The sequence below is a fragment of the Podarcis melisellensis genome (genome assembly GCF_964234715.1).
Source record: "Podarcis melisellensis genome assembly, chromosome: 17".
Lineage (NCBI taxonomy): Eukaryota > Metazoa > Chordata > Lepidosauria > Squamata > Lacertidae > Podarcis > Podarcis melisellensis.
In genome coordinates, this window is record NC_138534.1 from 36,365,302 (window position 1) to 36,379,056 (window position 13,755).

General features: G+C 41.1%; 1 protein-coding gene across 5 annotated transcripts in view; it reads right to left on the reverse strand.

Moving 5' to 3' along the window:
* Positions 1-4,874: 4,874 nt before the first annotated feature.
* The window catches only part of GNE (glucosamine (UDP-N-acetyl)-2-epimerase/N-acetylmannosamine kinase), a 32,356-nt gene continuing 23,475 nt past the window's right edge, over positions 4,875-13,755 (reverse strand). For all 5 annotated transcript variants that reach the window (XM_081894032.1, XM_081894033.1, XM_081894035.1 and 2 more), the window contains exons 7-12: positions 12,748-12,958; positions 10,321-10,450; positions 9,346-9,567; positions 8,022-8,204; positions 6,770-6,886; positions 4,875-6,004 (exon numbers count right to left, since the gene is read on the reverse strand). In XM_081894032.1, coding sequence (XP_081750158.1) covers positions 5,769-6,004; positions 6,770-6,886; positions 8,022-8,204; positions 9,346-9,567; positions 10,321-10,450; positions 12,748-12,958 — 1,099 coding nt within the window. In that variant the 3' untranslated portion in view covers positions 4,875-5,768. The remainder of the gene's footprint in view (positions 6,005-6,769; positions 6,887-8,021; positions 8,205-9,345; positions 9,568-10,320; positions 10,451-12,747; positions 12,959-13,755) is intronic.

Consider the following 13,755-nt stretch of genomic DNA (forward strand, 5'->3'; position numbering starts at 1 on the left):
TTACAGTTATCATCTAATGCACGGCCTCTTCCACTGTGTTGTTGTTTTTCAAGAGGCTTTGCCCCCTACAGCTGTGCCTTCAGTGGAATAAGCTGTAGCACCAGGTATTAAGGCAGATGACTTGGGGGTTGTTTCATACATTCCCCCCCCCCCTCTAACGGCTAGCTTAATGTAGAGCTGTGGTTTCTCTTTCTGAACTGCTGCTGCTCTTGGCTGGTGTGTGTTTAGAGGAATGGTAGAAAAACTGGAAGTAGTTAACAGAAACTGGGTCCAACAAATGGAACCTGTAGGTAGGTTTGGGGGACAGGGAATGTCTTTGGTGCGAAAAGGATTTCCAAATCCAGAACCTGAGGGTACTATAATTTTTTTCCAGATGGCAGCAGGGAAAATTCCTTCAGTGGCAGAAGTCATTATTGAGTGATACAACAGGAAAAACCTGTATGTAGCTGGTGAAATTATATCTGCTGTCAAAGAAACAAATGGCTGGAACTTGGCAATGCTGTTCTTAGCATGTGGCAATAGTTTAGCTTCCTGCCTAAAAGCCACCTCCAAAAGGTGTAACTGCTATTCTTTTGAGGGCAACGTGGATTGTTTTAATTCCTTTGTTGGACTCCAGAAGCAGGACCAACTCAAGCATCCTATTAAACAACCAGTCTCCTAGGGAAAATGTCATCCACCCCCTTGTTCCACCTTAACCAGAAAAGCTGGGTCCCCCCCCCCTTTGCAACTCTCATTGAACAGACTTCCACATTAATACTAACACTAACAAGCTTTAGTGGGAGAACCTCCTGAGTGTGGTTTAGTATTTGTGTTCTGCACATGGCTAAGAAGTAGGCCAGGTGTGGGGAAACATTGCTCCCCAGAAGATGCTGAACTTCCAACTTGGACCATCCCTAGCATGAATGGCAGATGTTGCATAATTCTGTCAGTAGAGCATGAGAGATTTTCCTGCATCGCAGGGGGTTGGACAAGATGACCCTTATGGTATCTTCTCTACAATCCTAGGATTCTAGATGACCAGGGATGATGGGAGCTGCAGTTCAGCAAAATGCGGAAGGCCAGAGGTTCCCTGCATCTGAGCTAGGCCTATGAATGAATAGGCTGCGGCCATGTTGGGCATCTTGCTCAGCTAACACTAGGGGCCCAAGTATTCTCTGTGGCTAGGAGTTCAGATTTGCCAGCTGTGTCCATTCCTGTTGGCAACTCCCGACTCACAAGTTGAATACCAGTGTTCTATACAGCTTCATTCCTTCAATTTTAGGAATTTAGTAATAGGTTGATGTGTGTGGTTTCTTTAGACTGCATGAGTGATGTGTTCATTGAAAATGAAATAATTCCAGAAACTTGGGACATACTTAATAGCTTTCATTTTTATTTAAACCTTCAGTGTTCAACATAACATATAACCGACATAAACCTTGTCTTTCAATGTAATTGGTAGGCCAAAGAGTAAAATGGTACAAAATTAATTTTAAGAGGCAAACTAGGCTTCTATAATGAGGACAATGTTCACATCCTCAAGTCTTTGTGGTTACAAAAAAAAATTGCAATACAAAACGGCAATGAAATCTGATACAGTAATTCTCTACTGATTTCATGTTCTGCACTCATCACTTAAGCATCTTTCTCTAGTATAACCATTTATGCACGCCATTGCATCAGACAAAGGTGATTACTTCATAAGGAGTCAAACAACAAATGTATTTTTTAACAGGAAGGGGCATAATTCACCCCTAAAAGCAACATGGTTGGTATTCAGCTTATTAAGAGATCTACTGCCCTTTGCCAGAGGCATTAGGGTAGTTTATAACATACTAAAAGACATTTACAGACCCCAAACACAAATTCAAAAATAATTATCTCAATATAGTTAATAAAAGCAGCAGTTTCAAGCAGCTCATAAATTCATTCCATCCGAGTTCCCCCTCATCCCAAAGCCTACTCAATGTGGTATCCCTTCACGGTTTCCTGGAAAGAATAATTATGTGGCTGTTACAGCCACAACGGTATGTCTAGGTGTCATCCCCACCCTGCAACAGTGTGGATTATTATTCTGAATTTCATTTCTATAACGCTTTATATTTTAAAGAAAAAAACATTAAAGCACCAAATAAAACAATCCAGTATAAAGCAAATTCAAGCTTCAAGGACAAGATTTCAGATCCTTCTCTGACATTTTCCTTTCTCCATATTTAGGTACTTAAGTAGCTGCCCCATAGCAGAAGTATTCTAGGAAGCCAGTGTGGTGTAGTGGTTAGAGTATCGGACTTGGACCTGGGCGCTCATGACTGAGTGGGGATTTGAACCCTGAAGCTCACCGAGTGACCTTGGGCAAGTCACAGCCTCTACACTTACCTCACAGGGTCATTGTAGGGATTAACTGAGGATGGGGTGAACCGTGTACTCCTAGAGAAAAAGGTGGGATGGAAAGGCGGTAAATAAGCTCTTCTGCTTGCGTGCTTAAAAAAGCTGGAGGGGCCAAGCCAGGTGAAGATGTCAGTCACCAGCCTGTCATCCAGAGATCTCCATGTGGTCACTATTGAACCCATGCCAGTCGCAAAACGTGCCTGGCTAATTTCTAACACTGACTATGAAATAGTTAAAAGTGCACAACAAGCCATTGCTAGCATGCTCGCACTAATTTTGATTTGAGAAAGGAATCCCCCAAGTTCATATTGTCCCCCATCAAACTGGACAGCATTTAGGGAAACTGATTCTCAAGTTTCATTGTGGTATGGGGGGTGATAACAATTCAGAGCAGTCTTAAATAGGAAGCTACTGAAGGTATTTGAATATAAATAGGAGTACCACTTATATAGAAGCAGCAATTAAAACAATACAAAAGTGCAGTATTGCCCTCTGTTGGTGAGTGCATTTGTCTTTGCTACTCGGCTGTAATTCAGGCCTTCTATGCTGTAACATATTTGATATTTTTCTAAGATTGTCTAAGGGAGAACTCCAATTTATCCTTATCCAGCAAGAGAAGAGCATAAGCAGTTACTGGCTCTGGGGTCTTTCAATATAGGCATTCCCTTTCCTCCACACATAAAGTGACCTGATGATGATCTGACATTTCATCTGAGATGTGTGTGCCTCTGCAAGCCCAACAGTTATCATATACATAGCCCACATTCAACAACCACAGTTCTATTAACTGGGGTGACAATGGTTTAAAAATAAATAAATCAGAAAACTGAGCTATATACCTTTGATGCAGCCAGTGTTACAGGATTCACACCTCAATGAAGATGGGTACGTAGTATTTTTGTTCCACCCCACCCATTGCAACCCTTCTTTCCTTTGCTTACTGGCTAAAGTGTGACCCTGAAGCATACCGCCATGCACTGAAAATTGCAGCATGAGCCAACTCTGCTTCTGCTGGTGAGTACCAAAAGCTCTCAAATCTGCTTATCAGTCAAGTCAAGAAAATTCTGCAAGTCACACCAGTGTGTACAGAAGACAAATCAGAGGTAAACTGACAACACAGCAATCCATTTACATATTACATGGTCATCACTACTACTCCTCCCAGTATCAAACTTCAGTGTTCCTGTCCTTAATAATTTGGAAGCAAGTCAGAGCTACACTACATTTTGAGCTCCTCCTTGTTCCATCCAATACTGGACTTTGTGGTCCCATGCAGCAAAACATATGAGGTAGCCCACAGTGGCTAACCACATACAAGGTAGCAGTTTCTGTATATTTGGCAAGTTTCGAGATACGCAGAAAAAATGATCAGCTTGTACAATTAAAAAAAGCCAGAGGAATGAGCATGCTTACTGCCCTCCAGAAGACACGGAATGTAGGGCAACAGCATCACTTGAAGGACAACAAAATTGGTGTGATCAAGTCTCTACTAGCAGCTTACATGAACCTGAAGGAGAGGTGACTATTACTCTTTAAATAAGTAAAAGTATACACACACTACCTTTTAGGATAAACTGTCTGAGGCTGAAAGAATGAGAACTGAGGCATATGCACCTGCCCCACAAATCCAGGAAGCTATACAGTTTTAAGGATTGTGGCCATTTTAAAGCTAAAAATGTTCCTGCAGTTTGATGGGGGGATTAATTAGGAAAAGGAGGAGAGCCCTTCACTTTGTCAAATTAAATACTCTTTAAGTTACAAAATGGACACAGCCCAAGGCAGGGGAACACCTGAGGACTGCTTTCTGGGCCTCACACCACACTTTTCACCAGCAATACTCCAAACCTTGGCTTGAACTGTGATGTTGCCGGGATGGGCTGAGGGCAGAACCCAAAGTGGGCAATGAAAGTAAAATTTACCTTTGCGCAGTAGGCCAATTTCTATACCCACCCCTTTCTATTCTCCCTCCAGGCAGGGAAGAGGCATTATCAGAATTTAAAGACACATCCCAGCCAGCAAAAACTACTTGGCATGAAAAACAGGGCTAGTGAAGGGTGTGGCGCAAGGAGAGTTGCAAGGGCCAGACAAAGAAGCACAGAGGGTCGTATTTAGCAACAGATCACCATTTTCAAAATAAAGACTTTCAAACCGTTAAAAAGACCCTGACCCTGCAGTACATTTTGGACCAAACCAAATCGGGGCACACAGCTGGTTCGTAGAGAACTGCATCTTCGAACACCTCGAGGAATGCAGGCATTGATGAGTCTGCAGCCAGTCTCCAATTAACGTCTTCAACCATGGTTACTACAAACATTCGTCAAACATTGGCATGCCTGTAGTGCTGTACAAAGAACCAGTTCTTGCTTCTGAGTAAGCCTGCTTAGACTTGCAGCCTCAAGGGGCAACATATAGCTGAGGCTATTGTTGGGAGCATTGTAAGGTAGCCTAACAAAAATCGACCTATAGAAAATAGGCACGTAAATAGATTAGTGCTTGGGCTGCTGTGACATCTTTGAAGGTCAGATTAAGTGTGGAATTTATCCAGACAATGAAGACAAAGCAAGTGTTGAATGATACACACACACACATCAGACAAGATTCTTTCTCCAACCAGTTGTCTAGCAACCAGCATGGATAAGCAAAGAAAGCACGTAACACAAAATACTGAGGTTAACTGCACAGTCCTCTAAACATGAAGCTGCAACAAAAGACCAGGAAGTGTCTTTAACCTCCACATTAGAGGATAAAACGCCACTACAGGCGGATGTGACAAAGATAATCACTTTCTTCTTCATCCTAGCATGTTGTCTAGGCTCTTGGAAGCTGTACTTGTAAGTGCATCATATACCATTGGACTCTTCTTCTAAACTAGGTTTTTCAACATTAATTTAACAAATAAATACATGGATGATCACTGCATACTGCTGGATAGTCTAGCATTACGATTGTTGTAGTCTCTCATAAAGCTTATAGCTGCTCATTTAGCCTCGGCAGAGGCAGGAACCGTTGCAAACATTCATATAGAAGGTTTCTTTCTTTAATGACTATTCCAGTTTCTGGTTACTGAGATGACTGCGTCTTGGCTCATGTAGCTGGAAAATCCATGAGTAGGAAGTAGTAAGGGAATTCAAGTCTCTCATTTTTATTTTTAGATGTCTGGCATTCAGACATCCCCAGGAATTATTTAGTTTCATAAAGATCTGTGAGAAAGTCTCCCTGTGAGCAATCTTCCCAGGATCCTGTGCTCTTCCAGCACCCAATGAAACAGCACATTAAAAAAAGTAAGATATAGATTTGAAGACCCTACTAGCCTACTTAAAAAAAGAAAGTTGACTTCAGTAAGAAACTTCTCTTTTCAGAGAGCTGCTATAAACTGCAGTAATGTGTTTCCAATGGTTTGCCTAGTATATCCTGCGTGTTGTATAGTCCAGAACCATACTAGCAGCTCCAAGCAAGGCAGGATCCGACAGCTCTGAGACAACCACCTTGACATTCTGCACAGAGAACAAGGCCTGCTGATGAATCACATCTTTGACAGTGTTGATATAATGGCTTGCAAGGATGCCAGAAAGTATCACAAGGGAGGGGTTAATAGTGTGCAGGATGTTCACAACTCCAAGGCCCAGAGCTTTCCCTGCTGTGAAAAGAAGAAACAGAAGGATGAATACGGCAATGGTCAAGAGGCAACTTTTTAAAGTTGAAAAATGCTTCCACAGAAGTAGTCTCGCCCTTGGTCTATATCTACAGTTCTTTTGCTTCACTGTCATATACAAACAGGTTTTGCAAGGTTCTTAACACACCATGAAACATGTTTATTAGAGGCGATAGTGGGGGTGAGTGTGCAACACCAAGTCTCGCTTACACCACTTCAAATGTCAAAAATAAAGCTACTGCCTGCTTTTATTTTAGGGCAGCTTAAGAGTCATTAAAACTAATTTGAAAAATGTTCTGGTATCATGTGACAAATTTCATTTATTTAATGTGTACTTATTTATTTTGAAGGCTTATATCCCAGAGAAGATCTCAAGACAGCTAACACAAGATTCACAAAATAATACTGCACTCCAATGTAGCACAGGAATAGAAATGCCAGAATGTCCCAGAAAGCAACAATCCCCGATAGGTATTATTCTGTTTTGGAGCATATATAGTTTCTTAAATTGTGGGTTGGACTGATGCTTAGAACATCCAGCAAAGCAGAGAAGAACAGGACACAGCTGAAGTGACAAGGGCCTTCACTCAATTCAGGTTGTGTCAGACAGCTATCTGCAAAACGTCCATGCGTTGCCTGCAAACAGAACCAGTTTTTCATAGAGCAAATATTCCTCAGTCTCACCACACCACATCTTAATCCCTAGCCAGGATTCTAACAAAGGTTTCTGCTCCATGTTTGCATTCTTACCTGTTTTGACAATATGGTCAGCTTTTGTATTTCCTAGTTTGGCTGCCTGAATGAGATGTGCAGCCGTTACTACTTCTTCCTTCATTACAGACATACCCCCAATTAACAATAAATCCTCTGTTTGAACAAAAAAAAAAAAAAGGGGGGGGGGGAGAAAAGGGAAGAGAACAAGGCGTTACAATTCAAGCACTACCATAAACAAACTAGTGGTTTGTTACATTTCACCAGACATAAGAAGGCAATGAAATACAGATCCTGATGTGAGCAAGTAAGTACAAGGCCCTTGTTGTAGCTCTTTGATGATATGAAACTACTCTGTAGAGATACCCCATTGGATTGCTTGTGCATGCATGATTCAACATAGTATTACTGCTTAAACTATAGTCAGACCAGGGGTGGGGTGGGGTTTGGTGGAGCGGAGCGACAAAGGGGCATTACTAGCAGTTACCAGGAGAGGCAAAACGGTGAGGTCAGGCATGTGCAGGTGGAACAGTAGGAGCACCAGATTGAATTTGCAGGTGCAGTCCCAACCTTACCTCTGCCTCAACCCTCTTTTCCCAAGTAGCAGTTATGCCACTGCCTGGAGGCTATTGCTGTGGCTGCCCCACCAGTCACACAGATATTATGCCACTCAGTATTCAAAGACTACGCTACTCATTATCAGTAGGGTGCTTTTTGATTTCCGGCCCCTCTCTTTTTCTGCTCCCTATAAACAGAAGAGCTACTATCTGGTGACTAGAACCAATGGAGCTGATAATTCTTTTATCAATGTAAAGTGGTGTGATTTAAGTAATTTATCAACTTTAAAATAAAACAAAGCTGCTATGAGGTCTTAAAGTAGCTACTGCCAAAGTTTCATCATGAGAATGAGGCAGCTGAGAAGACATAAAAAGCGGCATTTCACCAAATAAAGGTATTCAAATGTATATGGCCGGAGGAAATTGCCTTATATTCAGTCATACTGGGCTACTTTGAGCAGTCTTGTAAAACACCTGGCTTTCTGTTGAGAATGCCTATGCAACATGTGTGCATAGTTCAAATGTGGACTTGCTTTGCAAGTAAGTTATACTGGCTTGGCTACTGACAGCAAAGTAAAATTGCCCTTGAAAATGCTGCTACCAAAACTATATTTAGTATTCTGACACTGTAATTATTTAAATGAACGTTCTGAATATGAACTTTTTTCCTTTTGGATTGCTTGCAATATGCACATAATGTGGTTAACAAAAAAAGAGGAATAGGCTCCACCTACCGTCGTGCAACTTCTTAGCTTCTCTCTGCAAGGCTATTCCAGAAGCATACGCTTCGATACATCCATGGCTCCCACACAGGCACTCGGGGCCATCTAAAGAGACTACAATGTGCCCAAGCTCAGCAGCACAAAAAGAACTTCCATGGATCAATTCATTCTGATGAATGATTCCACCGCCAATACCTATAAGACATGAAAACACATTTGTGTTGCCACTTTAAAAAAAAAAAAAATCTTTCTAATTCATGAGATAGAAAACAACAAAATTCTAGAAAATAAACGCCAGGCATCTTCTGCTACTAGAATTTGTAAATCTCCATTCCATTTTGATATATTTTCCACACCTATTTATTTATTTTTCAATTATATACAGTGGTACCTCGGGTTAAGTACTTAATTTGTTCCGGAGGTCCGTTCTTAACCTGAAACTGTTCTTAACCTGAAGCACCACTTTAGCTAATGGGGCCTCCCGCTGCTGCCACGCCGCCGGAGCACAATTTCTGTTCTCATCCTGAAGCAAAGTTCTTAACCTGAGGTACTATTTCTGGGTTAGCGGAGTCCGTAACCTGAAGCGTCTGTAACCTGAGGTACCAATGTATATCAATCTTGGTTAAAACATCCCAAAGTGGCTAAACAACATTACGGCTTGGATATAACTGTGAGCAGAAGGAAGTATGGAAGGGGCGTTTCCATCTCCTCCTCCTTGTACTCTAGGAAAATCTATCCAAAGGGTCAGAGGACCTCAATGAATAGCACTAAACCAGGGATAAGCAATTTTTATCAGCCATGGGCCAGTCTACCAAATAACCCAGAGATTCATTTTAAGTAAAAGCACACGTTCTACTCATGTAAAAACACGCTGATTCCCGGACTGTTCGCCGGCCAGATTGAGTGATTGGGCCGCATCCGGCCCACGGGCCTTAGGTTGCCTACCCCTGCACTAAACAGTGCGTAGGGGACGCTTGTGTAAGGGCCCCCACTCCATTTTGCAGCAATTCCTTCTTGAACTTGTATCTGAGAATTAGCAAGTTTGATTTGACTCATACATGCTCTTCTATGAGTGCCATAATCAATGAGGAGAAGCTTGCTATTTGAGCTGCTACTACCCAAAATGGCCACATGTTTCCTATAGCTTAAGGGAAATTAAATGTCATAATGAACAGTCAGGTTCAAACTACAACCACTGGCACATAATTCATAAAAAAAAACCTGCTGCTTTGAGTCAGCAATTATGATCCAACACAATCTTTAAATGTGTTTAAAATGTAGGATTTCAGTGGTTTAGCTCTACGTTTGATTTTGGCCAAAGCACATAGATAGATACCTGTACCAGTGATGAGGGTTACGAAGTTTTCCACTCCTTTTCCTTGCCCAAATTTTCTCTCTGCCAAAGCTGCACAGTTACCATCATTGTCTACCCACACTGGCAAGTGAAGCACATCCGATATTGGAGTCCGCAGATCAACAGTATTCCACTCCTGAATAAGTTTTGTGGAATGAAGAACAACGCCTTCTCGGGGATTTACTCGTCCACCAGTAGAAATACCTGAGCCACAAAGAACCAGAAAAGAGAGCATCTAAATCCGGTGTTTATAATATACAAAAGAAAAAATATTGCCATTCAGAAACACCTTCTCTCCAATCAGTCAGGTTTTTTCAGATTTTCAAATAAAAATAGGCAGTCATCAGTAATCCCCCCTAAGCAAACTACAAACTGTCACTTATTTTCTTCAAACTTTAAAGGAGATGCATCAACAGCACTAGCTGGCTTCAGATTTTGACTTGTCCTTCATTGTTCCTTGTCTATCACACATCTCATTGACATAAAAGTAAAAGGGATCCCAGAGGCTGCAAAGGACTTAAAGGCTGATTAGGGATGTGTCTTCTATGTCACCCCAATCTTTAGTACTGCAATCAGTGCCTTTTCCCCTTTAGTCTCAAAGGAAAAGAATATGATCAAATCTGTATGTACAAATGCAAATTACTTTTGCAGAATTTAGCAACTTGTTATGAAAAGCACAAGGTGCAGAATTACAAAACTATATATAAGCATTAATATAACATAGTAATGTATTTTGCAGTTTATAATTACGAACAGATCTGCCTTTAACTGTTTTCTGTAGTAAGTCAGTTTAAATTGTACGGCAGATCCAGCATTGTGTGACCCACCCAGGGGACTCTGTTCAACAAAATGTTCTAAGTCAATAAATACAGTAATTATCTTTGAAATGTATAGCGCTTTGATTTAATGTTCTCCTTTAGTGAAGTAAAAAAGATAAAACGTTTGTTAAAAACTTACCCACACCCAGAATTCTGCAGTTCAGATTTACTGCTTCTGAGGCAGCCTCTACACACATCTTAAGGATCAATGCTATTCTGTCCTCGTAAGTTTTTGGATTCAGCTGGGTATATTTCTTAACTATTTCACCCTAAGTGAGAGGAAAACACCATTAAGCTTCTCATATTTTTCTAAATGACCACAACTATATTAAAAGTTTCTTAAGGAAATCAGCCCTGAGTGCTCAATGGAAGGACAGATCATGAAGATGAGGCTCCAGTACTTTGACCACCTCATGAGAAGACTCCCTGGAAAAGACCCTGATGTTGGGAAAGATGGAGGGCAGAAGGAGAAGGGAACGACAGAGGACGAGATGGTTGGACAGTGTTCTTGAAGCTACGAACATGATTTTGACTAAACTGCGGGAGGCAGCGGAAGACAGGAGTGCCTGGCGTGCTTTGGTCCAGGGGGTCATGAAGAGTCGGACACGAATAAATGACTAAACAACAACAACAAATATTAAAAGTGGCTTCTCCACAGGCTGTCAAATATGTGACAGGGGTCAAAGAGCAAGAGAATATGCATGGTATACAAATGTAAGGTGAGGAGACAGAAGTGTTTGTGTGTGGACATGCAACTTCTCTGGGCTTTCATTCAGGGATGGGATGTACTCAACTGGCATATCCTACTCCTACAAGCAATATGCCCAAGCTCAGTCTATGCTTAATCGCTGGTCCAAAGACGGTTTGCACTCCAGATGGGAGGAAAATGGTGAGGTCAACATACTCTACAGCAGGAATGGAGCAATAAAAACCGTTTAAGGGAAATAAGCACACTAGCTATGTTTTTAGATGACGTGTGAGTTTTTCACAGCAGGTGCCATCTTAGAAAAGTATCCCTCCTCTGCAAGTGTGAAGGGGAGAATATCCCTTCTGAAACAGTGCTTGTCACCCGGACTTTTAATAAGAGTTTACATTAAATAAGTAATGTAAGGTTGCAGATGGCTGCAGTGGCTGGAAACAGACAGACAGGTCCTGCACATGTAGCAGTGACCAGAAGAGGAAGGACCGCTACGAGGAGCGCAGAGAAAAGAAATGCCATGGTACATCTGCAGCAGCACAACCAGACACCTTCATCTGCCCCAGCTACAACAAAACATGTCTCTCCTGTATTGTTCTTTACAACCACAGAAGGCACTGCTACCTCCCAATGGTTTGATCCCCCCCCCCCTGGCCCCAAGATGCACTCCTTCACTGTCTCCTGAGACAGGTAGATGCCAACCCTTTCATTAAATAAAATCAAGCTTTTAAAAAAATGTTTTAAGTTATTCACCAGGAATACATTTTTAAGTCAATTTAGAGCAGAGCTGACTAGCATGGTAGACCCACCCCGCATAATGCCTTCCAGTTGCATAGCACAGGGGTTCATCTTGTTGGAGATATGCTGGAGATATGCATTGTTTGTATGCAGCCTTCACCAACAACCAGGATGTAACCTGCATGTGACAGACTTTCTTCCTGTTTTTTAAGTGGTTCAATACCATTCCCAAGAGTGTTCAATAGGATTTTGACTTACACCTTCTTCTGTGAATTGTTTGAATTCAAGTGTACAACCCTTTTTGGATTGCTGGGACATTCATGTATGGCTATAGCTGTAAGTTTTGTTTTATGACTATGGATCAATATAAACTTATTGAAGTAGGCTATATATCAGATAGGAAATTCTCATGCCTTTGGGTTTCAGAGGGCTTTTCCTATGCAGCTAATTTAGTGCCAACATGCTACTCTCCCTACAGAACTGCCTTACGGTTGGGTGAAATTGTTATTTATTAATTGCCTTCCACATATGTCCCAAAGTGATGCACAAAACATAACAAAAGCAGTTAAACACATCACAAAACTAACATTAGGAGCTTTTCAAAACATGCAACAGAATCTTTTGAAAGAAAGATGTATCCAATAATTTCTGAGAAATGTCATATCTTAGCAGGGATGGTGGCAGGACAGGGGCAGAACACTAAAATTCCTGCTCCATCTTACTGTAGAGCAGGCTTCTGATGAGGAACTCTCCTGCAGAATGCGGTGACCTATTTGGTGGTATGTTAGGGATAAGGGAGTCTATTAAATATGCTGCTTTTATATAGACCCTTGTCTGTAAGTACCAAAACCTTCTACATGGCCTAGTAGTGGATTGGCAGCCAGTACAAATCTAACTAGAAAGGTGTTATATGCTAGTGGTAGTTTGCCACCAAAAGAGCAACCCATCCACCGTGTTCTGCACCAGCTGAAGCCTTTGGACCAACCTCAAAAACAGTACCACATAGATAAACATGCACAATCTGCATGGTTTTTTAAACGTGATCCATTAATCTTCTTAAAAATTGCATTGTGCATCCCACCCCAACCTCCCCCATGGAAGTTCTCACCCGGTCTTACTGTTTATAATTACCTTCATGCTGACAATTGCAACTCGGAGGTTTGTTCCACCCAGATCCACTGCCAGAGCACTCTGGGTCTCAAGGATATGGTCAATATCTTGAGAGATGTTTTCCTTTACAGAAGGGAAGCAGAATTTCTTCTGAAGGGGTTCTTGAAGATCAATAGACTTAAGAAACTTTAGGATTCTTGGAACAGCATTCCCATCTCCATATATCTTTGAACTATAACATCAAATAACATCAAATAACAGCAATTAATGTAGGTGACATGTTACAAAACTACACACCTTCATTTCCTAATCAACGATTTCTAGATTGCAAGAAGGGGGGAAGAAGACAAAAATACAATTTTCTCAGGAAGAATTTGCGCTTGTGATAACTGATTTGCAAATTTATAGGAAACATAAATTTGAAAAGTTAAATGAATTTAGTTAAAAGTTGTAAATTTAAATCTCATCTATTTCAACTGGAAAACTACATTTAAGGATATCTAAAATGACATTTTTCATAGATGTATATATCAACCTGCATACTGCTTATTCAAGAATCTAGCTGGGTTTTTGCCTAGTTGGCAAAATTATGCACTTATATTATTCTTACTATTTCTACTGTGCTTATGACCTTGGCACTGTACATAAAAACCAGAAGCTATAATTCTATCCATCCTTAACTGGAAGTAAACCAAACTTAACTCTGGGGGATGTACTTCTGAGTAGCTCTGCATTAAATCAGACTATATGAGACAGATTGTAATGACGCATAGGAAAGTGATGGGAAATGGTAAAGATATAAAGATCAGCTAGAGAAAGAGTGCAGTACAGACACATTTTTATCAAGCATTGAAATACACCCACAGAGGAATGAAAGCGTTAAAGATTCCTACAGTTATGTCGAAGAGTTCCATGTGATAGATTAGTAACCTAAGTGAGCTGCGAGTCTGATGAGAACGTATGTATATAGAGCTTTTGAGTGTGCAAAGTGCTTTATATTCATTATCTCAGTAATCCTGAGAATCCTGT